Here is a 27,190-nt window from a genome sequence, read left to right on the forward strand (position 1 = left end):
ATTTATTTTACAGACACAATTTTTTTTTTTACAGGTACACATTTCTTTTACAGACACAATTTTTTTTTTTACAGGCACACATTTTTTTTACAGATACAAATCACGACTTTTACAGATACAAATTTAGACTTTTTTCTACAGGTACACATTTTTTGCACAAGTTAGTTTTGCACCAAATTTACCTCCATATATGTGTTCCTCTGTGAAGACTGTGCTTCGTGTGGCGAAAAATTGGTACGTTTTTAAATAGTACACCGTAGGTTGGTAACCTACACAACCTGTGATTTTTCGGATGGCACTTGATCTTATTTTTATTTCACCTAAAAATACAATTAGAGCAATTTTAAACCGAAGTGTACATACGCGCGCGTACATGCACACGCGCCAGCACGCGCAGGCAGGCAGTCGTCTTCCAGAGGTGCAGCGGCAGCTAACGCTTCACACCACTGTTTTTATATATGTGCTGTCACAGTGCAGACAGCGGTTGTAAACATGGCGACGGACGGGATGGTGCTCACCAACCACGACCATCAGACCCGAGTGGGAATTCTGACAGGTAAGAAAGTGTTTGACGAAACGTGATTAGGTGCCCCTAAATTGTACTGGCATGTGCCGTCTACCCGTCGTTTGCCGCTGCTCGACGGTGTCACGAAACTAGCTGTTTTCACTGCAGAGCTAGCCGTGGTTAGCCAGCATGCTAACCGGTTCCGTTTGCTGTCATTGGTCTAGGTTAGCAGCTAGCGGTTTGACAGGTCAGACAGATGTTGAATACGCTCTGAACGACGGTCGTGTTGTTCTGTATTTATGTTTGTAATGCATTTACTCGACGTGGAAGGTAAATACTTTGTACCACATCCAACACCATTTTAGATACATTCACGCTACTAGGGCGAGATATTTTAATCAGCGCCAAGCGACAGAAGAAAAGTAGACTTTTGGGAAATACTTTCACAATTAGGGGTTATCCCCCTCACTAGCCAGTCTTTCAATAAGCCTCAACGTAAATTAATGCTTTTATTTTGAAGATAAATGCTCCATTTCCTGTAGGGCTCTATTGTCGTTGCTATCTTGATGCTGGGAAGTGGTATAATTTCTAGCAGCGTAACGACTATGCAACCTACCAAGCCTATGAGCTGCATTATTCATGTATTATTATTATTTTAATTTGTTTGCAGATGTGTTGCCTGGTTTTACGGGTGTATTTCGTTCTCATTGCTACACTGTCACTTTGACAGACATTTCGTCTGTTCTGTCTTCCTGTGTAACCTTTCCTTAAAATAATTTAATATGTTAATCATAAATCGTGCGCTTGCAAATTTAATTAGCAGGCAAGAGCCGTCACCAGGGCAAAATGAATTCTCTTCTGCAGGTTGTTTAGCAGCTTCACTAATTCGTGTAGCCGATGTTTTCCTCAGAGTCGTGAAGAGGAGGAAAGGGACTAGCGGGGAGTCGTGTGGCAGTCACCAGTAGGCCTACTGCCTTCTCTCCAAGGCAGGAGGAGACGTGCTTAAAATGCTCAAAGAGGATGCAAGCCAGCAGCTGACTGAGAAAGCTGTTGTAGTGATTTTGACCAGGTAGCGTTTTGTATGCAAAACCCTGCTGACCGGACAGTTCAAGCTCACACTCTCGAGTCACGTCAGTTCAGTTAATGACCCAACCATGACATAAATTGCACAGACTTAAAAAACTCAACAATTTAATGTTTCAAGTTCTCAGGTAATTGGCCAGGGATTTGGGGCCTTTTGAAAATACTTTGCGCCCCAACACTTCAATTCTGCAAATATTACTGTATAGGGCTCCTGTTAGCGATGGTCACTTACAAATTTCTCCTTACAGAACCCATCCCCATCCTAGTTCTTGACCAATGTGTCTGACTTGTAATGAGAGCTGAAATACTTCGGCATCTCTGAATCTCATCCTCAATTTGCGACAGAGTTTCATTCCTATGGCGGCGACATGACCCAAATTTGTACGCAAGGTAGAACACGCAGTAGTTCATTGCTCTCCTATGGTAATGCATTAGTAAAGTCAATGTTACAGTAAATATTTTTATGAAAAACACTTCAAGGTCATAAATATAAAACAAAACGGAAATCAAGAGAACCACCAGCAGTGTGAAAAGGCCGTTATGGGTGATGTCAAACAAGATGATGTTTAGTCTGGTTCGATGTGACTGCCATTATCCTGGCACACACACAAACATGCAAACCAAGACTGCTGAAATAGGTGGTTCTCAATTCACCTGCAAGTGAACCACCATTGGATGATGTTACACAAGACATCAAGATATTCGGTATCTTTTTGCAACACTCCAAAGAACTACCAAATAATTACAAGGGGTGCTATTCTCATTGTTGTCACCCACTTGAGGGAAACCTGGTGGATTCATAGTAATCCGTCCACACCAAGGAGATTTATGTGTACACAACACAGATAACAGTTTTATTTGGCTCACATTAAATTGTTGCGTAGTCTGTAAGGTTTAGGGTTTGTGTGGTAGAGTGAAAAAGACCAGAGCCCAACGAAATCCACACCCATGTGAATGCTGGGATTCCACAATGCTGCTTGCCGTCAGGTCAGGTCTGGTCAGAAAATTCAAATATTGAAGAAAAGTCTCTTTGTCCAAAATTGTTTGCAAAAAGTGAAACACGCATGCTGCACCACAAAGTGAAACATTTCAAGCCTTTTTTTGTTTTAATTTTGATGCAAAAAAATAAAAAATCCAGTATTTCACAAAATTTTAATATTTCATATGACTACCAAAAAAACACATATATGTTAGCCTTCTGAAAAGTCATATGCCCTCAGTACTTTGTTAAGCTTCTGTTTATATTAAGGTCACGTGACGCGTGGTAATGGAGGCGATCAGCCTTTGGCACAGTTCAAGTGTTATTGTAGCCCAAGATGCCCAAGATATTGGCCTTTTTAGATCGTCTGCATTTCAGGGTTTCTGTTCTCTTGTCTTCCTCTTGACAATACAACAAACATTTTCAATGGGGTTCAAGTCAGGCGAGTTTGCTGGCCAATCTATGGCTGGGTTATTAACGCAGTTATTGGTAGTTTTGGCTTTGGGGGAAGATGCCAAATCCTGCTGGAAAATAAAATCATCGTCTCCAAAAAGCTCATCGGCAGCGGAAAGCATGTAGTGCTTTAAAGTTTCCTGGTCGAGAGCTGCGTTAACTATGTACTTGATCAAAGAGTGGCAACCAGTTCAGGGTGTACCCCGCCTACTGCTCAAAACTGGCTGGGATAGGCTCCAACACCCCGTGACCCTTGTGAGGAATAAGCGGTTAAGAAAATGGATGGATAATACATGAGGTAGTTTACAAGCTAGCTGCGTTGATGTCATGATCTACCTCTATGTTGGGGATGAATACAGCCAAAGTACTGTACAAAAATGACCTTAAGCAGAATACTTGTGTGCATCTATGTGACCAAACTTGCCAGACACTCCAAGGGTATGGTATGAGTGCTGGAGGTCCTCCAGTGAGACTTGTCTTCACAACCCATCACTGTGTAGCTTGATTGGCATGCAGTGCCAAGAGCACCGCAAACTAAGTTGACAGTTTAGCCATCGTGCCCGGTTCTCTTCACAGATTAGAGCAGGTTTACACTGAGCACATGTGACAGTTGTGAGACTTGGGGATGACATGTTGTTTCGCTGCCTGCAAATCATCCAATCAGAACAGTTTTAGTGGAGGATTTGTGTTGTTACCCATATACCACAATGACCTCTATGTGTACATGTAAATGGAGTGCCTAACGTTTACATTAGTTTCTCTTCATCCAGCGTGCATTAAAAATATTAAGTCCAAATTGTAATATTTTTTTTAAACAAAACTATCCCATCATGACACCTCTAATATGGCTATAGGGGCAGTGATTTAAATCAAGTAAAACATTTAACTCTTTTACCGCCAAAAACGTTTAATGACGTATTCTAAAATCCAAATAAATGCCGCCAAAAAATGTTAATTGACGTTCACTACATTTTATTTTTTTTCAATGGGCAATGGAAGTTGTTGCGCAGTGCTGTCTACTCAATGGATTTGTGAAATCCCGTAACACCCACTAACTAAACACCCGATAGTATGGAATAACACTGAAACAAATGCCGAATCTGATGAAATAGAACGTTTTCAAGGGTGACATGAATGATCAAAGCCTTTGTCACATTAAATCTAATTCACAGAGCATCACTAAACAAAAAATATTAGTGTCAAAGTCACTGTTGTGCAGAAAATGTATCTTTTCACAAGAAGCTTGTTTTCTCCTTATCTTTTCAATTTTCGCTCAATGTCACTCAAATTATCTATTTTCAAATGGTGATTACTAAAGAACAGAATAAGGTAGAAATTTACTTTTTTTTTCCTAATGAAAGAATGGAACGCAATCTTTCATGTGGTACCTACTACCCACCATGTTTATGTAGACACAGCACACAATATTCTGTTTGCCTTGAATTTGATTTCTTTAAAAGAGGACAGTGCAATATAATAAAACACATAGAAATTCATGAGTTAAAAAAGCCAAAATTAGCCAGAAGGCTATTTTCCATCAGTAGTCCCCTGGCCATGATGTTAAAAAAGCAATAAAATACAAAAACATAAGTACAGCATAGGCACACAATTAGTAAAAACATACAATTGGACTAAACAGGTCCTGACACACTAAAAAGTCAACACAACTTTGTTGTTAAGGATAGAAACAATACAGTACATTACAAATGCACATAACACAACAGATTCAGTTTATTTTAGTGTCAGTGAGTTCCATTCCCTTGCCCCTCTCACAGACCAGGCGGATTGACTGAAGATGCTCTTACGCGGAGGGTTAACAAAGTCTCCTCTCGCAGGTCCTCTCATCACATGCTCACTGTTATTTCTCTGAATGATAAACTTAGATAATGGAGCTGGGGCAAAATTGTGAGTAACCTTATAAATCAAGCATAAGTCTGCAAACTTACGAAGGTCAGTCCAGTTTAGAAAACCATATTTGTCTTAATATATTACAGTGGTGGTAGTGACTTGTTTTTTAGTTTTTTATCCAAAACATTGATGACTTGCTTATACAATATTTCAACTGGTCTCATTGTATTACTTGAGGTCTGAGACCAACTCGTTAAACAATAATTAAGGTGGCTAAAAATCATAGAGGGTAAAAAGATTTTTGCCGCCTCAGCAAACATTCCATTCCTGATTGAATGAAAATTTGCCAGATTTAACTTGATTTATTTTAAAAAAAATTCATAATTTGTCAACATGAGCTTTGAAGGAAATGTTAGTCAATCAATAGTCAAATATATTTATATTGATTAACAGTCTGTAGTTGTTAAAAAAAATATATATATTTATATATATTTTTTTGATATATATATATATATATATATATATATATATATATACCTGAAACCCATATATCAGGATGATGGGATTTTTTATTGTTTTTTTACTAAAAAGCATGCTGACTGTTTTGGAGACATTCAGCTGTAGACAGCACTCTTGCAGCCACATAGTAACATTATCGATTGCTTTAGTGAGTTTGGCTGCAACAATGTTTTTTGAACAAAGGTGAGCAAATGCAACTGTATCATCTGCATACATGATACATTCGACATCTGGGAGCAGAACGGAATGCAAATAATTAATATATAGACTAAATAATAAGGGGCCTATAACTGATCCATGAGGAACACTTGTTGATAATTTGAGAAGCTCAGATTTATAGTTGTTAATTGAAACACACTGAGAGCGATTGCTTAAGTAGGATTCAAACCATTTCACTGCAGAGATGGAAAAGTTAAAATGTGAAAACTTAGTGAGAAGGACTGACTTACCGTATCAAACGCTTTCCTAAGATCCAAAAATACTGCACCTACCTACTACACCACCCAAATCTAGAGATACTTTTATTTTCTCTACAAACAGACGAATGTTTGGCCCAAAAGCCAAATTGCATTGGGTGGAAAGAAGAGCTGTTGTCTAAATGATGGACAATTTGATCAGTGATCCATTTTTCTGCTACTTTTGAAATAGTTGGAAGAATACTTATTGGTCTGTAATTATTTGAAAGATGCTTGTAAGATGAGTTAAAATGCTCGAAATCGGCTGGCACTGTCTGAGTTGTTTTTTGGATAACGTGTGGGAGTAAAACATTTAAATATTTGTTTTCAATTTTCCAGGTGTCTTATTAAATTAGTTGTGTTAAACGCAGCTCTACTATCCATTCCACCACGCGAATAGCTCAATTTGCACTCATTGCAAGTTGTCGTTGCACTCTCTCCGCTTTCCACATTCAAATATTTTCATACTGCAGAGTGCACAGTGCAGACTTCATCATTGTTACATGTTTCACATTAGCTTCCTGAGACCTCTACCAGAACGTTCCCTCATTGGCTGTGTTATAAAGCGTGTCTATATTTGTTTCTTTTGGCAATTTCACTGTAGCTGTAGATTATTTTGTTGCTTTGTAGCCCTTACAAAAAAAAAATCCAATCTGTTTCTCCCGATTCCGATCAGCTGAAAATAACGTGATCGTGCCCAATTTCCGATCACGTTATCGGGACATCCCTAAAAAAGCTCGGAAGCTGTGCAAGACATTTTTAAATGCTACGGGACCTTGTCATGTGTAAGGAGACAAAACAAATGTACAAATAAAGTGCTCTGAGAAAACCAAAGCCTTGTAACAAATGGCTCACTGTTACCTCTGAAGTCGTGTGCAGCAGTGAAGTTTAGTGTGGTGCTTGTTGACTAATTCCCTATGGAACTCATAGTTGAGGGATATGTTCAGGGCCGAGTTGATTTGTATGCTGGGCTTCTGGTCAACTTCTTGTTTACTTGGGAAGTAAGGCTGAAAAAAAGAAGTTTTTTACAACATACCTCCTCCTGCGTCTCCTTTTCTTTGGCACCACAAGTGGAAATAAAAATAAAAAATCATGTTCAGCGGCGCCATATTACCTCCTACATCATGCAACAGAGAATAAGAGTAGTTTTGAGTGGTAGTTTTTTCCCCCTCATAAATACGTTTCTGAAATCAGTGAATAATAGTTATTATTTAATGATCGTAACTTCAATATGTATCAAAATAATCGTAGTTATTATTTTTTTTCATAATTTCCCAGCCCGAGTGGGCATTAAATATGACAACAAAAACTGTTAAACGACACAGTAGCGGAATCGGAGGTCAAGTATTGGCTTATGGTCTGTCTACATCAGTTGTGTCCAAACTCAGTCCTCGAGGACCGGAGTCCTGCAGGTTTTGGATGTTTCCCTACTCCAATGCACCTTGTTCCAGTGAACAGGATCATTATCAGGCTTATGCAGAGCTTGCTGATGAGCATCAGGTGTGTTGGAGAAGAGAAACATCCAACACTAGGAATCCAGCTCAGTGGTCTAGTGGTAGAGTGTCTGCCCTGAGACTGGAGGTTGTGGGTTCAATCCCTGGCTGGGTCATACCAAAGACTATAAAAAAATGAGACCCATTGACACTCAGCATTAAGGGTTGGAATTGGGGGGTTAGGTCACCAAATGATTCCCAAGCGCGGCCCCTGCTGCTGCTCACTGCTCCCTCTGGGGATGGGTCAAATGCGGAGAACAAATTCCAACTCACTTAGGTGGGTGTGACAATCAGTGGTACTTTAACTTTTGAGGATCGAGTTTGGACATCACTGGTAAGAAATGCCCCTCGTCAATGAAGCTGTTTTGCAATAGTATGGATCAAGTGTTCCAAATCTCAGTTGAGCAGGATGTCTTAATAGTTAGAATCTAAAATGTATGCTTTGTTGTGGACTTTATTTCAATTTCACTTTTAGTTTGGGTTGTTGACATGGTATATACAGGATTTTTTTTTCCAATCCAACTTTTTTTTCAAATTTATATAATTAGCACACGTACTTTGGGTAGTTCTGTACATTTCTGTTTGATTTGTCATAAAATGTGGCCTTCTTCTCAGTCAGTGACAGTTGTTTCAAGAACTTGGCTGAGGACAGGAGTGGGGTCAACTTGAAGGACCTGGTCCATGATCCATCACTGTAAGTCTGCTTACGCACTAGCACAGACATTTACTTCTACAGATTCCTCTAATTCCTTCTGTCACAATCTGCAGGTTAGGTGGTGTCATCGCAGCCTATAAAATTGTTCCAGATGAGATTGATGAAATCAAGGTACCCGACTTGACTTTGGTGCACATGAAGCCATAGCAGTCACACGAGGAACATTTTGTTGCATTTAGAATATTCCGATTTTTTCCCCCCACAAAATTTTTATTGAATTTTTCGAATGCAAAATTGTGAAAACTATAAATAGAATTAACAAAAATAACTGAAAATGTCTTTGAAAAAAACCTGAAAACATCTTGCAAGGGCTACCACATGTCCTTCAAAGGTCGCAACACAGTCCAATGTCATTGTGTCTAACATAGTCCAGAAATCGTCCCCAAACTCCTTGAACAATACCCCAAAAGGCCAAAAGTTCGGACGAACCTACTCATGCAATGCATTTTCTTTATTTTCATGACTATTTACATTGTAGATTCTCATTGAAGGCATCAAAACTAAGAACGAACACATGTGAAGTTATGTACTTTAAAAAAAGGTGAAATAATTGAAAACATGTTTTATATTCTAGTTTCTTCAAAATAGTCACTCTTTGCTCTGGTGATTTTTTTTGGGGCACATTCTTGGCATTCCCTCGATGAGCTTTAAGAGTAGTTGCCTGAAATGGTTTTGCTTGAGGTGAAAATGCCAAGAGTGTGTAAAGCAGTAAGCAGAGCAATGGGTGGCTATTTTGAAGAAACTAGAATCTAAAACTTTATTTCACCTTTTTTTGTTCAAACGTCACTTCAGAATTCCTGTAGTGTAGGATAACCCCTTATGCAGTGAAACAATGTACCCTTATCCTCACCCAACCTAGTGCATGTATCCGGTGTATTCGAATCAAACCTGTTTCTTTTTTCAGGAGTGTCTGTATATACACTGTCATTATCTAATGATATGTTTACATTGCAAGTTTGCGAGCTTTCTGTATAGGATTTGGCTAGCATGTTATAGATTTTAGAAACAATGACTCTTCTAAAAAAGATCTTTAACTAGTCCTTCCTCCAGTATTGACAGAGGTGGAATGTGTGTGATTTCCCCCGTGTTCAGCCGCGAAAAAACTTCTGATTTACAAGAATTAAAAAAGGGGAAAAATAAGTTTCTGATTGAGTAATTTCAAATTTAGAAACAAGATCCTGAAATGAAAAGGATTTTAATTTTGGTTATCAAAACATTTATCTTATCTGTGCCGCACCCTTATCAGCCCAGATTTTAAAGCCAGCACCAGCTCTGCCTGGAGCAAATACTTATTTCCCCAAAAAGTTCTGAAGCGGTAAAAAGAACAGGATTCTTTCATATACAGTATTTCCCGACCATTAGCCATACAATTATCATGTTTTCCACTATAGGATTACATTACATTATTTTTGAAGGTTTTTAGGATCATCAGAATAGACGTAAGAGAGCAAAGAGTCCTTCCACATCGGTGTTTCGTTCTCTGTGTAATAAAACATTAAAGTTCTCAATTGATTAGCCCAGTAGTACCACAACATGTTGGGATATTGGAGACCTCCCCTGTCATAGGGTAAATACAGAAGAGACAAGTGGAGCCTGGACCTTCTACTTTTCCGTATAAAAATGCTGAACATCGTTTCCATCTTGGAAAATAAGTCATTTGGCGGTGGCAGAGGGATATTTTGAAACAAATATATAGGTGTGGGGAGCACATTCAATTAAAAAAATTTAATTTTGCCCCTCAAGGAAATGGGCAGGGCTGTCCGTCTATCTCTCGAGAGACTTGAATATGGATGTTATTATGGGGTATAATGTGGTTACATTATCTTACAACAAAAGAAAAATTGCAACGACCAAATAAGTACGTTTATTCACTAATTGAAAGTGACCAGCACATTCTGTTGGGTCCAATCTTTCTTTAATGTTTAAAACTCATTCACTGCCAGCCATTTTAGAAAATGTCAACATTTTCAATACCTACATGATATTATGTCAAATGACAGAATAGACTTTCTCCTTTCTGCCTTGTCGCATTCTTTTATAATCGACAGTAGAAAAATGTAGGTTGCACAAAATGCAGCCATTATTCCCATGGACTCTCAAACTGTGTTTATTGCATATAAATGAGACAATGATGTCATCTACTGGTGGTTGTGCATCAGTAAAGTTGTTTCCAAGTTTGACGTTTTCAGTGGAGCATAATCAGATTCTCCCCCATCTAGCCCCGTAGCAAAAAAAATGAATTGACAAGTATACTTGTCAAAGGCAGCAAATTAGTTTTAAAAACAGTAAATCAGACTTCTTTTATAACCAGAAATACTTCGAAATTTAGTAAAATTGTCATATATTTTATCTTCATTTTTATAGCGCTCAATGACTGACATTCATTGTTGTGTCTTCTCATCAAGTTACTAGTCTAAGTTACAGTTGTTAATTCTGCGAATGTGTTTTGTACAGGAAACTCTTTTGGAATGGTGCGATGACCTGGAGCTTAATCTTATTCTCACTACAGGAGGAACAGGATTTGCACCACGAGATGTTACGCCAGAGGTACTCACATTTTGTCTCTGAAAAAACTGAAAGTGTTGAACTAATGTCCAGAAACGTATTTTGATTTAACGTCTCAGTTAATTCAGGCTTTGACTGATTTCCTTTGAAATTCCATGACTAACTCAGTCCATTGCCTTAAGTTCTATTATCTTAATATATAATTGAATCAATTGCCAACTATCAATCCGTGTAGGCCACCAGAGAAGTGATTGAGAGAGAGGCTCCAGGCATGGCTCTGGCAATGTTGATGGGATCCCTTAACGTTACACCGCTGGGCATGCTGTCCAGGTGAAGATTTGATCTCACTTCTTCTCAGCCACATTACTCATCTTTTCACAAAAATCTCTTTGACTCTAGACTCTTTCACGTGAGCTCGTTTTATCTTTTTGATTCCAGGCCGGTGTGCGGTATCCGTGGTAAAACTCTGATCATCAACCTGCCAGGGAGCAAGAAGGGCTCTCAGGTAATATTGTATGACTGTGTTCACTCAGATTTTCTGCTACATTAAACTGATCCTTAAAGGGTATATTCAATTACACTGGTTATGAAAAGTCTGTACAGCCCCTGCTCAACTGCTACATTTTTTTAAATGAGATGAAAATATAAACAATTTCAGAACTTTTCCCACAAATGTGATCTATTACATGTGCAACTCAATAGATAAAAAAAATCAAAAAATGGGAAAGGAACAATAAAAACGTTTCACTTTCCACGCATGGTTCATTGATTTACAGTCAATACAATGGTTACGCTAGTTTAAATTTTTGGTTATTCATGGTCTGATTGGTCATGACCGGAGAGGGATGGAGGGGATGACTTTTTTTCCCCCAACTATTTTTTGTCATACGTTACACAACAGCAAGCATTTTAATGGATGAGAGATACTAGTAGCTCATGTACAAATCTCTGTTATTTAGCTCACAACCGCTGACCTCCAAGTCGATTCTCTTAAGCCTTTTTCACACTGCACTTAGCACCGTGCAGCCCACTGTTGTCAAACCCATTCATTGTGTATGAGATGAGGGGCGGGGACTATGGAATGAATTGTTGCTAGGCGGCACGGTGTAGCAAGAGGAGAGTCTGCCGTAATGGCAAGGCAGCTCAAATTTAAAAAAATTCTATTTGAGAGTGGCATCACCGTGATTTCAGACAACTTCCTCCAATAGGAGAGGGGCTGATGGAAAGATTTAGTGCTGTTTTGGCTGCATGAGGACGATGGAGGAAGCCTTAATAAATGTGGTGTAGTGTCCCAAGCTTTGGGAGAATGAGAGATGACATACGACGTTTTTAACTCATTTAAACCCCAAAACGCATTTATTTTTTATTTTTTTATTATGTACTTTTATGCTAGAGCATACAGAATACTTTGATGCAGCTTCTGACCTGAAGAGGCCGTTTAAAGCAATGGTAGTTATTACAATAAACGGCCAGCAGGTGTTAGCAGAGTATTAGAGATCAGCCAGGGCCATGTTGCAACAAGCTCTTTTTCCCAGTGTTTTCAACAGATTTGTGAATAATGATGAAACTTAGCTATGTTCTAATGCTAATTGCTGCAAAACGGAAATAACAAACAAATATACTTTTTTTTCCTGATGGAAGAAGAGACTCTAATCATTCTTTTTATAGCAATACAACACAATATTCTGTGGGACTTGCAAAATCAGTCAAAATCCAGTAAAACAGAGTTAAGGAGTTAAGAAGACCTGTTCAGCCCAAAATATACAAACCCCATTTACAATTAAGTTTGGACCTTATGTAAAATATGAATAAAAGGTCTTCTAACTGAAGACTCGAAATTGACCATCGGTGTAAATATGAGTATGAATTGTCATTGTTCTTTGTCTACACTGTGTGTGCCCTGTGATTGACTGCCGGCCAGTCCAGGCCAGGGTGTCCCCTGCCTCTTGCCCAAAGTTGACTCCAGCTCACCTGTGAAAGTGGAATAAGTCGATGCAATGGAAAGTTAAAAGGTCAACTCCTAATTCCATCCATTCATCATTTTTCTATACAGCTTATCCTCACTTTGGTTGTGGGTAGGATGTTGAGGTACACTGCAAAAAGAAAAACATATAGTAAAATCTGAAAATGATTACTTCAAATAAGCAAAATTATCTGCCAACAGAACAAGAAAATTGTACTTAAATTTACCTGTAAGATTTTGAAAAATAAGAAAAATAATATTAGGCCGATATCAACCACTGCAATCTTGAAAATAGTACTTTTAAACTAAAAACAAGTAATGTCGACTTTTTTCAAACTGTAATAAATAGAACAATTTTCTTAAAATACATGAGTTTTTTTTTTTTTTACACTTGGATAACTTAGCCTGAGTGTCAAGCGGGGAGGTAACATGTCCCATTTTCTTTGTCGTGACCTAACCAGGAATTTAACCCACAATCATCATGTCTGAGGGCAGGCACTCTACCACTAGACCACTGAGCTGGTACTGAAAGAAGGAAAAAATGAGCTTAGTAAATATAACGAAATTAACCATATTGCACATGTCTGTTTTCATACTTGTATTTTTTTCCCCATTTATCTTATTACTAGATTATGCAAAATCTTAAAATAAGAAAACTAATTTAAACCCCTGTTCAGGGCCTTTGATGTTGGTTAGTTGTCATCTTAAAATGTGGGAAATGCTTGTTTTAATCCTCACAGTACTTAAAACTGTCCGTTAACACTCAATGCCAAGACTGCTTGATCAAATAAGGTAATTAAGTAATAAGTATCTTAAAATAAGCAAAATGATCTTGCCTGACAATTTCATTTTAAGTAAAAATAACTTGTCAAATAAAAAAAAAAGGAAATTTAGGTTAAATTTAAGAAATTATATTTTACTCAAGATTTTAGTTGTTGCAGTGTACTCATCAAATGTCTGGATACGTTTGCCTATATAGTTTATCTTTTCAAAATGTATGCTGCAGCACATATTGTGTTGTGGGTGGTATCATTTGCTCTTTTCTTACAAGTATTTGACAGGTGTACAAGGCAGTAGAAGGGCTGGGGAAGAACCAGCAGCGTCATGAAATTGTCACATGGATGCCTGTTTGTTGCCAGAGTTATGAATCCCATTCAGCTCAGCTGTCATGTGCTCAAAGCACATCAGAATATGTTAACTCCTGAACTGAAGTTCTAGGCTCAGACATATCGGTCAAGACTAGACAGACCCGTAGGAAACAAAAAATATATATATATATATCCTGAGGAGTTCCTTATTTACGTATTTTCAGGTCCTAACTAAATGAGTTGCATGAAGAGTATGTCAATGTTAACTCATTCACTCCCAGCCATTTTCACTTCGCTTCTGGCCGTTTTACTGGATTTTGACTGATTTTTGCAAGGCCTACAGAATATTCTGTTCTATTGCTATGAAAACATGGAACCTACCAAACGAAAGATTAGAGTGTCTTCTTTCATCAGGAGAAAAATATATTTGTATCTGTTTCTGTTTTGCAGCAATTAGCATTAGAATATAGCTAAGTTTCATCATTATTCACAAACCTGTTTGACGCACTGGGGAAAAGCTTTTTTTTGCAACATGGCCCTGGCTGATCTCTTTTACCCTGCTGCCACCTGCTGGCCTTTTGTGTAATAACTACCATTGCTTTAAGCGACCTGTTCAGGTCAGAGGCCGCATCAAAGCCTTCTGTATGCTCTAGCATAAAAAAATATATAAATAAGAAAACATATAAATACGTTTTTGGGACCATGGCAATATTTAAAATAGAACGTTTTTATACGTTTTTGGGAGCAAATGAATTAATCAGTTATCAACAGATTGGGACTATGGAATGTGCAACATGGCTGCTGTGGATATGACGAATTGTTTGATGCCTGACATGATTTTTTTTTTCTTCCTGAAAACACACAATTTAGCTGCTTCAGCTAATTAACACCCATGCACATTCGTACATACTGTTACTTTGTTGATGGCTAGGAATAAAACTGCATGCATTAGCTGTTTTTATTACGGCAAAACTTATAGATGCAATTACAGTACTTTCTGGACTATAAACCGCGCTAGTTAAATTTGGGGACTACTCGAGTGTGTGACACATATAAGCCGCACCTGACTGTAAGCCGCAGGTGTTTTAAGGTGTTGTAATGAGGACGCAAATTGTCTCTCCTACTGTATTTGGGCTCACTTGGTTTGGTTTGCTCTGCTTGACGCTTCTTTTATTGTGCGCCCCATTGTGATCTGATGGATAAGTCGCACCTTTGTATTAGCCACAGCTTGTATTCCAGAAATGACTGTACCTAACTTCAGGTCATCCTTTTCTTTGTATGCATTCTGCTGTTTTTCCAGGAGTGTTTTCAATTCATCCTTCCTGCTCTACCCCATGCCATCGACCTGCTGCGAGAGGCCATGGTCAGGGTTAAATCTGTACATGCCGCACTAGAGCAGCTGCCTTCTCCACTGTCCAACGCACACACCAACGCGCATGATTACTCACACACTATGGAGCGCGGCACCCAGTGCGAGGAGGAGGACGATGAGGAGGAAGACAGGCGGAGAGGTCGACATGCGCACCACCACCATCATCACCATCACCAGCATGGCTCCTCCCACATCACCGCAGCTGCTATTGCTGCAAAGGTAACACTGACAGACTGGCAGGAATTACTTGCTGTTGCAAACTTTATCAGTGAAACTTTTCGAATCATTGTAGGTAATTGGAGCATACAGTAGATAACAAGGCTATTGAGACAATTTGAGGAAATGGCATCCGTTGGATTTGTGGGTCTTTTGTGTTAATAGCTTGTACAGCATATTTTACCAGGTATGTCACCATTTTTGTGTCCTATTTACGCTGTAAATGGTTGAAAATGTGAATCTTGAGAAGACAGGGTGTCCTTGATTTACAACTGAGTTACGTTTCTGTGGAACCAGCCTATCATGGCCTATGCTAGCGTAGAAGGAAAGTCATAATTACAGTACATATTTGTATGACGAACACTATTTGGCCATGAATATAAAAAAATCAAATGATAATCGGTATGTACTGCGGCAAACGTTGTGTGCCTTCTTGTGCTGCTTGATGATGTTGTTTTAACCTCGGAAACAACTAGTCTAAAAACTGAGGACCTCCTGTACAAAAAAACTATAGTTTCAAGGAAAGAAACTGCAAATCTTATCTGTATGGAATGGAGCCATAATTAATGTCATCACTGTATCTAGTCTGTAAGTTTACAGTTGTTCTATGTCAAAACGACTATGGGAAAAGATAATTGAAACAACAAAGCTTGTTGTGGCCTGAGAGATTGGCGCAGTACTGTACTCTATATGCAAATTAGTTTGTCCTCCATATATTATAACTATACTACTCCACTCATCTGAATTTTTATTATAAAAGAGAAGAGTGCCACTGACTGTCTGTCATGATAACTTATTGTATATCTCATTTTGTTTAGACAGCAAAGTACTGTAATTTAGATTTAATCAACAGTCATCTGTACTGATTGCTGCCACATGGTTTATTCCATTTTGCTGCTTCAAATTGTAGCTTTTACACATTGCTAATATGGACACTTGGCAAACTCCACACATTTAACATATAACAAATGTCATTTAGTTTTAAGCCCCTCCTAGTTTCCCCAGTACTTCTTTGGCTGATGTTCGCTAATAAAAGAACATACAGACAAAAACACTAGAGAAATTGAGAAAAACACACACACAAGCATTGGAGTGTGCGGATGGACATCAGCTGATGCTAAGCTGCCTTGTCCTTCACTGTACTTCATCTCTTCCTGTTTTTCTTTGGGTTCTGTTCTCTCCCCCCCATTCGGATCACATTTTCCTTTTCCTATGAATTGTAAGTTGTTTGACTGCTGAACTGTTGAAGTTCCCTGGTGTCCAATGTACCTGATATGGATGAATGTTTTATACCCCTGATTCATTCATGTAAAATGTGCATGGTTTGAAAATATGCCCACATCATGTCATTCACCTGTTCACTTCTGCCAACATGTGTCTGTGTGTGACCCATGCATGCATTTTCGTGTCCATCAGACCAGCCATGCTGTGGTCATGGCTAAGGGAGGCCCCTATCTGCCCGGCAACACGCCTGCCCCTCCCACTCATTTCACCTGCTCCTGTACCCATGACCAGCAGGTGAGGCACCCTCCACTCCCTCTTCTGTCATTGATCAGCTCATCATGTCTGTCTGTCAGAACCTGCCAATTCATACTTTAATTGACATACATTGTTGATGTTTGTAGAATGCTACACTACACACAAAGCAGTAGTTATTATTATTTTAAGTAGAACCAACCAGTGGATGGAAGGATACATATCTGTTCACAATAAATAGTAAATACCTTCTTAAATTCTAGGCATTTAGTGGAATGTTATATTGCTTTGAAAATTTAATTGAATTTAAAAAGGAAACTTCAATTAAACATTCCAAAACCTTCCTAAAAATTTTCCTGAGCGCATGCTTATTTACCTATAGGTCAACTTGCAATTTCACTGGTTTGAACCCAAGGCTCCATGCATCCTTAGTGTTTACATTCCTTTTCACAGATAACATTTTAAACAATAGTTCCAGTCATGTGTGGCAGTTAATTAGCATTTGCCAGGCAAGTGTTTGGTGTCCTCTTGTTATGTGTGTTAACAGCAGGTATTGTGTGTTATGTAATTATCCTACCAACCTCACTTCGTTCCCCATCGAACCAAAAATATTTTTTTGTTTGTTTGTACTTTGAAAATCAAGAGACCATTGTAAGCTCTTTTGGAGGAAATACCAGCAACCACAGAGAATCCTTTGGTCTGGGTTCATGAGGATTGAGGAAAGTCTGACAATGCTTCGACTGTATGAACTGGTCAGGGTGAAGGTGAATTACTACATCACATGAGATCCGCAAGGAAAGACTGTTATGGTAGCACAAACCTCAGTATATCTAAGGGAAGAATGAAATATGAATACAGTGTTCCCTCACTTTTAGTGGGTGATACGGTCCACGCCAGGCACGTGCACACGGGAGTGGAGGCCGGGGGGCTGGGGCAAAGGGTGCCGGGCTATGGGTGCCGGGGCACATGCCCTTTTGGCATTAATGCCCAAAGTGCCCGTTTGTTCATTTATTTATTTATTTTATAATAAAAAATAGTTTGTGAAAGTAGTTTTGTTGCCTTTCAAAGCTAAAATTCAACAACATCATTTACATAAAACAAATTATTATTATTATTACGTTTTCCTTGGATAACGTCATTCTAGGAGACGTGCCCCATTTTGCCACTACACTTGTAAGTTGGTCGCTCCGTTTGTATTTACGTAGTCTCACTCACAGTAAACAAAAGCCAAGGTCATAGAATGCAGAAAACTCAAGCAAAACGAATGCCTTTATGTGATAGATCTTGTCGACATGATCACAGAGCATTCTGTGCTAGCCTAGCTTCACTTGAAATGTAGTGACACAAGTTGTAATCAGCCTACGATGAAGTCTGACATTTGGGCGCAGTTGGTTCTGAGGACGTTTCATAAATACCACAATCCTTCCCATCCACTTTCGCCTCGGCAAAAAAATCTCCGGTAAAAGTAACGTTCTTCTTCCATTGGGACGGGGCATGGAGCTTCTGCTTCAACTACTGATCGTTTAAGGTACACAGAATATGTCAGAATTTGTAACTATCGCTAAAAATTTTAATAAAACCTTCTTGAAGACTCCAACTTGTAGCATGTACTCAATGATAGCTGAATTGACATATACTTTCAAATATATGTTGAAATTGCTACATGATCTTTGTTTTTATTTTAACTAACAGCTCGTTTTAGGGGATTTGCGGTCAGAGTAAGGTCCTAATAAGAAACAGGTAGCAGTGTGTTCAGAAATTAGGGGGACAATAAAGAACTAAAAAAGAAAGAAGAAAAAACAACAATAATCACTGCGTTTTATAAAACAAACAAACAATGTAGCGTGTTAAGATGTGGCAGTTACAGTAATTGTTGGGTGTACAGTCCCAATAATAAAATATTAACCTCTACACCTGCAAAATAATAATAAAAGGCATTTTCTCGTACCAGAATCAAGCTAAATGTAAAGTAAGACATTTTTTATGCTATTTACACAATTGGAAAATCCTAATTGTGTCATCTAAAATTTAAATTTCATGTACATTTTACAGAATCATTTTTATTTATGTAAATTTGTTAGTAAATGATTCTTCATACACAAATGTCAAAACGCTTTTATGGGCGCGAGTACCGATACCATGAAAAGTTTCTGGTATCGGTATAAATAAATAAATATATATTTTTTAAATTGATATTTTTTGTTCGCTTTTAACTCTTTGACCGCCATAAACGTTATATAACGTTTAGTAAAAGCCTACGGAGGGGCGCCGAGGACGTTAAAAGACGTTCACTATGTTTTTTTGTTTTGTTTTTTGGAAACGCGTGGAGGAAAGCCTTGGGCAGCTGTGCTGAAAGTATCAAGCAGATCTAGTTAGTATAATGACTCGTTTTGGCCCCTAGATGGCAGCGATGACTCTCTTTGGACAAGATTGGGTGGGCCGCCCACCGTGGGCGTCAGTAGAAGACGTGAGGCGGAGCTAGAGTGTTGAGGGGACAATGGCTGATGATGCAACAATGGCTGATGAAGCAACAATGGCGACCGGTTGCAAGCAGCTCACGCTTGAGCATTTTTTTCAAAGACGGAAAGCATCGATCAATACTTAAAAGCGCATTGATGTCGACGATGATGATGACTCCGAGCTTGACGCCAAAGTTGGAAGCCTTGACGCGACCGTTATGATCACGTAGTAAGCCTCACCGGCTAGCGCTGCTAACGCCGGAAAACGCGGAGCTGCACAAGCGGACATTCGATCGGGCGATGGATGCATATTCATCGGAGGAGCGGGTACAGTCTGATCACGGAGAAGACACTGGTTCTGGACTACGATGCCACCATGAATGGAGTGGATAAGATGGATCAGAACATCTCTTACTACCCGGTATAGGAACCGAAGGACATGAGGAAGCCAGACGTAACACCACCGTAAAGTAACCGTAGCATGATCCTGATAGTAGACTTGATGGCAACACACACTGCAGTATATACTTGCTATTCCCCGGAAAAAACGGCCGGCAAGAAAGTGTAGCTTCTGCACGCGAAGAGGCAATCGCAGTGAAACTAATCTGTTGTGCAAATCCTGTTGCGTCTCCTTGCACGCAGGGGAGTGTTACACAAAAAGAAAAACTGTCATTGAAACATCCACATAATTGTAAATAGTACCACAGTTGCACACATTTGTAAATAGTTTGCCAAATTGTTACACTGTTGAATGTAAATAAACGTATTTTGCTATCAAAAAACACTTTTTCATTCTTGGTGGTAGTGTTTTATAGAAGTAAAGCACTATTTAGGTGTTTGTGGCATCATTCATGGACAAAAAGAAGTGTAAAATTCACTAGAGTGCATGAAATAATGTTGTTTCACTAAAAGCTTGATTTCTCCGTATTTTGGTCCAAAACAAGCGCATTTGGGTGAAACTAACCATTTTCTATTGTTTATTACTAAAGAACGGAATAAGGTAGAAACAAACTTTTTTTTTCTGATGAAAGATGAAAGTTCAATCTTTCATTTGGTAGTATGTGTGTTTCCATAGTCCAAACAGAAAATTGTCTGTGGACCTTGAAAGATCAGTCAAAATGCTTAAATCGGCTGGCACTCACAGCATCCCTTTTCTGAAAACGTCTGGCAGTCAAAGAGTTAAAGGCAAGTATACATCTACTGAGCCATAATGAACCCACCTCTCAGTTCAAACAAATTTAATAATAAATTTAAAAAAAGCTGTACTATACAGTACGCCAGTTGTGTTGCCTTTAAGGCTGTTTCTTTATGAATGAGTTCATGGCTTTAAATAATAAGATTAAAAATCTTTCTTTGTCATTGAAAAAGGTTTACCTATTGTTTGGATGGATAATTAATAATTGTATTTATGTTTAAAGCCCCGCTTATGATCTTTTACACTTTCAATTCATATTTTCATTATTCGACTCACAGCTAGATTAATGGAACCTTTGTCATGGCCTGAGTTGGCCTGTATCATTTTTACTTGCACTAAGCAATTTTCAGGTTGGTGGTAGGAACACCGCCACACAAAAAAACTGTAAATGTGCAGACTGCTTTACGGCATATGTCACGTCCCCCTTGCCCTATTCGTTCTAAAGACGGAAGTTGAGTTGAACGTCTACGCACAATTTCTGTTATCATGGAGAAGCTGCAAAACAACCCTAGAAGAAATAAAGATTTTTGTCTGAGGAGACAATAAATAAATAAAAAGGGAGCTTACGTGGATAAAAGTACAGTACAGGATTAATATTGGCCCAGCTTCCATTCGCTGGCGTGAGGCCAAAGACTGTTCCAACCAACGCTGCCTTTGTGAGGCTCGGCTCTTTTCTTCCCGGACTAGTACGTAGCTTTCCATGCTCAAATCAAATTTATTATGCTAATGTTAGCTATCGGAAATTTGTGTGGTGGCAATAAATAGCCATCAGCTTGATAGTTCGCCACACTGACCTGACCAGCCACGCAACACTCAAAAGTACTGTAACGAACAAGGCTGTGTTTTGTGCTTTCTTGTTCACGAGTGCTTGTGAATGCATCGCGGTAAGGGAGCGAGGGTGAGCGCGGCCGTTTGTATGTTTACAATAAAGAAGGTAAGCTTAGGTCACCAACCAATGTCTTTTGTTAACATACTTGAGAAACGTTACAAAAGATAGATAATAGATAATTGACCTCATTGCTATACATTCTTCACACAGCCACTGCAAACAGAAATGTATTTCAAACCAAAGTTCAGGCTACCGGGAGATGAGAATTTCACAACACTATGCGCTGATCCGCAAGAGAAATATGGTCTTTGTTCAAGGCAAAACACTACCGCTTTCGTCCATATGGTGCCGCCATAATCAACAAAAACTGAAAAGTCCTTTGTGTTGCTTTAAGGAACAGTTTTATCGCTTAAACGTACTTCCGGTTTTTGATGACGTATTTCCGGTTTCCGCCGACGTACTTCCTGTTTGCGAGTGTTCGCGACGATCCATGTCCGCCTTCACCGAGCAGTATGGAAATGCTATCCACTGCCATCCATATTGAATTATCAGGCAGGAATGCTCTGCGTTTCATTTTATTATATTTTATACATATGAGTGTGAATACTAATGCTTCTTTTCATCAAAATGTTATAATTCAATGCACTTTCGTTTGCAATGGCGCGACAGTGTATGTGGCGATTAACTTATGTCCAGGACCCAAATGAAAATCCGCAATAAAGTGAATCTGCAATAAGTGAACCACAAAGTAGCGAGGGACCACTGTATGCAGTACATTCTGAGCAGGTTTTATTTTACATATCGGTAATCAAAATATATATTCCCCTTTCTCAGAAAAGTACTGTAGGCAAGTTTCCTTGGGGTTTGTACTGTATACTGTATGTTAGTCAGTTCACAAGTGACTAGATTATGACCATCCCAGGCATTTAGTTGTATAATCTCTTCTGTGACTCTGGAGGTGCTATGTCAGTCTGATGAAATTACTCAAGTGCTTAAGACATCTCAACTTGCTGTAGACACTAACAGTTTTTGCATGTTTTACATCAAATTATTAGCAACCAGAGAGGGCTTAAGATTGGCATTGCAGCTACAACTTTTTTTTATTATTTTTTATTATTTTATCTGATCAATACATTTCCAGAAGTGTTGACATCTCTATTATTTTTGCTATCTTGTCTTTACACACCGCTATGATTTGAAATATAACAATCCAAGTGTGATGTTTTTCCCCATCTAAGGGTCCAGGATACAAATGGTATCACCTGCACAGACCTCACGACCTCAGTCGTAACAATGGTTTGAGTGTAGACTTTGAGGTTGAGTTTGACTTTTGGGAATTTTCATTTTCAGGGTGTCAATAGCATTTTGACGCAATTATAATTGCTGTTGTGCTTGAAAGTGTACATACCCTTGAGGGTTATGTAAATTTATGAGCACAACTGTAAATATACAACAGCTAAATGTCTCTTAATGACACAAAAATGCTATGAATCATCACCAAAATGCATATGCACATCTCTACTCACGTGAACTTCTACCTCTGAAAATATCAAAACAATATTGCCACAATATTTTGAGTATTAAGCTTTTTTCTCACCCTACTTACATTTTATCTCCAGTTAGTGAAAAGTTCACTCTTTTAGGTTGCACTGACAGGCCAAGACTTTTGTACTCTGTGGTTCCTTAACCAGCTGCAAAGTAATTCTTAGTCCTGTCAGCTTTTGTAGCATTATTTTGACTGTGTGAGTGTTAGTATAGCCACAGTTCAGCATTCCTCTTGTTACATAGGTTAGCAGTCCTATCATCAATAAATAGCAGTAAGCCGTGGTGGTATGCTTTGTATCACGACGAGTTGTTCCTTTCCTTCTCCGCACTTTCACCAATATTTCCATGCAAGGAGACCTTGGTTTCATCACTTCAATAATGTAAAAGAATAATAATTTGGCTTTACTTTTCTTGAATATTACCACTGTTTGTGCCTTTGTAAAGCTTATTTATTTGCATTTATCAGGTACTTTATTTTAAATTCTGTTATTGATATGCATACTTTACTTCTTCACAGTATTCTTTATTGATGTTGTGACAAAAGGGAATTCAGTCTGTTGTGCTGATGGGCTGAGCCGGTCGATCTACGTTCCAACCTTCACCTATGACCATGATCTAGGTCTTAAACGAAAGAATAAGAACCCGCCAGCAATCAGCCAAAATAAAATTTCTGGGCTCTCAGTAGAAGCTAGTGTGAAAGGTTGGTTATCCGGGTGGTGCTCATAGTCGAGCTGCTACTCCTCTGCTTTGAGAGGAGCCACATGAGGTGGCTCGGGCATTTGGTTAGGATGCCTCCTGGGCGCCTTGCTGGTGAGGGTTTCCAGACACGTCCCACTAGGAGGAGGCCCCGGGGACGACTCAGGACACACTGGAAAGACCATGTCTCGCAGCCTGCCTAGAAACGTCTCAGGGTTCTCCCAAAAGAGGTGTGGATATAGTGGCTAGGGAGAGTGACTTCCCTGCTTTAGCTGCTGCCCCCACAGCCTGACCCCGGATTAACGGAAGAAGATGGATGGATACATGCCATATTTTTGTGCAACTTTTAAAATTAAAGCTGAATGTCTACACTCAAGTCACACCTTGATTATTTGATGTCAAATCTAATATGGCGCTATGTAATGGCAAAATCACAAAACCACTTTCAAAATCTAAATACAGTACTTCCAGATGTAAATTAACACACCATATATAACAACAAACAACAAAATTGGACCTACAGTATGATACAATGTACCGGTTTTGTGGCTGGTACTGTTTATGTTTTTAATGCTTTATTGATTTTATTATATATTTTCACAGTTCTTACCTTGTTTGTACCTCATTATAAGAGGATCGTTTTACTACTACTAGGATACTTCTAAACAAAACGGGACTGGCTTTCCTTGGGGACTGTAAAACTAATTAATGTGAAATTAGTCATTTGCTTCTTACATTATTTAAAAAAAATGATATGTATGCTATGTCAGGCATTGCTGCTAAACTGTGATGTAACTATTTCTGTAATATAATAGGTGTCATTGCTTTGGAAATCAGTTTAATCTCCTTCACAAGTTAACATGACAACATTTAAATTAATTGAAGGAATGATGTAATATGTTTATTTTGTTACTGTTTCAACATAGGTTACGTATCAACTTGGTCCAAATAAAAATACATATTTGCTCAATTGTACATTTAAATATAGATATCATTTTTAGGGCCAAATGTTTACTGATGCATGTAACCCTCTAATTTTCTTTACCATCTTTTTATTTATTTATTTATCTATCATTCAGTATATTAAACTCATTTACATTTTACTTAGTGTTGTTGATGTCTCTGTTAACTATAGACTAAATCTTTGATGCATAGTTTTCTTTTTAATGTTTCAAGAATATGTTACTGTGCAGCAAGGTCAAAGATTTTAAGGGAGACATGGATAAACGTAATGTCTATGCTCTCTTAACCTGTAGATTCCGGACTCGATCATTTCTCGAGGTGTTCAGGTGCTTCCTCGAGATTCTGCCTCTTTGAGCTCCACCCCTTCTGAGTCACCACGGGCAACACAGGCAACTTCCCGCCTTTCTACTGCATCATGCCCAACACCTAAGGTACACACATACAGTCATGTTAAAATATGAATGGAGACACTAGAAAACTAAAACCCAAAACAAGATCTTTGCAAGTGGCAAAAAGCAGCTTTTTTTCCAACTATGTAAAAAGAAACCGTTCCTGCATTTTTGCTCATATCTTGCTGCGTCTGCCCCCTCTCTCAAAGTTTTTCAATGTCTTTCCAAGCAAGCATAATACAAATATTCTAAGATGTGCTTTACAAAGACAAATAATGCACATTCTAAACCGGAAAAACATGCAAAAACTTCATGCTAGAATTGTTTTAAAGGTCACATTTGCAAGTTGCCGTTTCGGAACTTCTCTCACTGGTAGAAAGCATGTGCCTACTGTTTGAGCCAGCACACATTTGTGTTTTTTCTAAAGATTCTTGACTAAATTTTTGATGAGGGACGTGCTGATAATGATGCTCATGAAACACATTACTGTATTCCATCAAGGTCTGAAACATAGACAAAATTGTTGGTACTCCCCTATTAACGAAAGAAAAATAACAACAATAAAAGAAAAAAAATTGTGATAAATAATTAAATGAACCAGTGAAAATCAGAAATTGCTTTTGAATTGTGGTTCAGCAGGATTATTTTCAAAAACAAACTTGTGAAACCGGCCTGGGAAAAAAAGATGATACCACTATCAAAGTTTGAAAATGATTTGACCATATTTTTGATCAATGTTCAACCAAGGTATGTCCTCTAATTAGTATCACAGGTGTCTTCGAACTTGTAAGCAGTCATTTGGCCCATTTAAAGGTTAACAAGTCGTCAACTATGCTGTTTGGTGACATATTGTGCAAACACGGAACATGAGCAGAAGAAGCGAAGGGGAGAATTGTCTCAGGAGTGTAGAAAGAACATTTTTGACAAGCACGTTCAAGGTAAAGCCTACATGACCATCAATTTGATGTTTCTGTGACTGCAGTTGCACATAGAACTTTAGTTAACCTCCCTGGATGTGGTCGCAGGAGGGAAATTTATGACAACTTGGACAGACGGCTATTACAAATTGTAACAAAAGAGGCCAGAAACACCCTCCAACGAAATTAAAGTTGAACTCCAAGGACAACAAGGTACATCTGTGTCAGATCGCACCATCCGTCGATGTTTGAGCAAAGTGGACTTCATAGAAGAAGCCCAAGGAGGACACCACTAGTGGAAATAAATCATTTAAAATGTAGAATTGACAAACTGCATGTTGACAAGCTTCTGGGAAAATGTCAAAAGGGAACTTTTTAACAAGGCACATCAGCCCTATGTGCACAGACACAAAAATGAGGCATACCAAGAAAAGAACGCTGTCCGGACTGTGAAACACAGAGGAGGCTCTGTTATGCACTGGGGCTGCTTTGCTTCATCTGGCCCAGCGTGTCTTGAATCAATGCATAATACAATGTCATCTCAAGACTTTCAGGTATTGTAGAGAGAAATGTGCTGCACAGTGTCACAAAGCTTGGCCTCAGTTGCAGTTCATGGTTCTTGCAATAGGATAATTCCTCAAAACACACATCTAAGAACACCCAAGAATGGCTAAGAGCAAAACATTGGACTATTGTTTGTTTGTTGAACATATAAAACAGCAATACTGCAATTAAAATTTAAAAAAATTAAAATAAAAGGGTTTTTTTTACATACACAATCATCATTAAGCACAGCTTACATGTTCAAAAGGAGTAAAAAAAAACGTATCGAGTCCTACCCCCTTACAAAAGAAAAAACAAACTTACACATAAACAGCTGCACTTATACGTGCATAGATATGCCAACAGTATTGCACATTTAGTTGATAAGCAAACATTTTTACAGATATATAAATCAGCACAAAGTCTTATACATACATTTTTAATTGCACTCTATTTTCTACATTTGTATTGACTTATACCTGATTTAAATATTGTTCTACTTTGTTTTTATACATCCATTTAAACACAACCAGTGATTCACATCTTTTCAGGTCATTCCAAAATTATTCCACAAATTTACACCTAGAATTGTAACACACCTTTGCTTATTTATTATTTGTTTTGACATTTTTATAGACACTTATACCCCTCAAATCATAGTCACTGTCTCTGATTTCAAACAGCTTCTGAATATTGTGGCAAAGTAGGTTGTTGTGTGTTTAAAAAGAGGGTAAGTATTTGTTTTGTAAGCGTTTCCCCACATTTCCACACAATTGGTTAGATATGGTAATAATAATAATGAGCAATATAATGTATATAAGGACTTCTTATTCAAAACTTCCTTTGTTTTTTAAAGGATCCCTATAATTTTGGACACTTTCCTTTTAACATTGTCTATGTGGGACTTCCAGCTTAATCTTTCATCAATAACTACACCAATAAAAAAAAATTCATACACTTTTTTTATTTCATTAGAATCTACTC

The 27,190-nt window shown here is 38.4% G+C and overlaps 1 protein-coding gene across 4 annotated transcripts in view; it reads left to right on the top strand.

Moving 5' to 3' along the window:
* Positions 1-278: 278 nt before the first annotated feature.
* gphna (gephyrin a) overlaps positions 279-27,190 on the top strand; it is a 44,072-nt gene continuing 17,160 nt past the window's right edge. Inside the window, exons 1-9 of one of the 4 annotated variants that reach the window (XM_086094318.1) lie at positions 279-556; positions 7,951-8,029; positions 8,104-8,161; positions 10,505-10,597; positions 10,791-10,885; positions 10,994-11,060; positions 14,907-15,197; positions 16,611-16,712; positions 24,651-24,788. In XM_086094318.1, the coding sequence (XP_085950444.1) occupies positions 493-556; positions 7,951-8,029; positions 8,104-8,161; positions 10,505-10,597; positions 10,791-10,885; positions 10,994-11,060; positions 14,907-15,197; positions 16,611-16,712; positions 24,651-24,788 (987 nt within the window). In that variant the 5' untranslated portion in view covers positions 279-492. The remainder of the gene's footprint in view (positions 557-7,950; positions 8,030-8,103; positions 8,162-10,504; positions 10,598-10,790; positions 10,886-10,993; positions 11,061-14,906; positions 15,198-16,610; positions 16,713-24,650; positions 24,789-27,190) is intronic. The other 3 variants (XM_086094319.1, XM_086094320.1, XM_086094321.1) reach the window with 3 other exon arrangements.

This window comes from Leptonotus elevatus, chromosome 14 (genome assembly GCF_054856555.1).
Source record: "Leptonotus elevatus isolate MCC_2025b chromosome 14, RoL_Lele_1.0, whole genome shotgun sequence".
Classification (NCBI taxonomy): domain Eukaryota; kingdom Metazoa; phylum Chordata; class Actinopteri; order Syngnathiformes; family Syngnathidae; genus Leptonotus; species Leptonotus elevatus.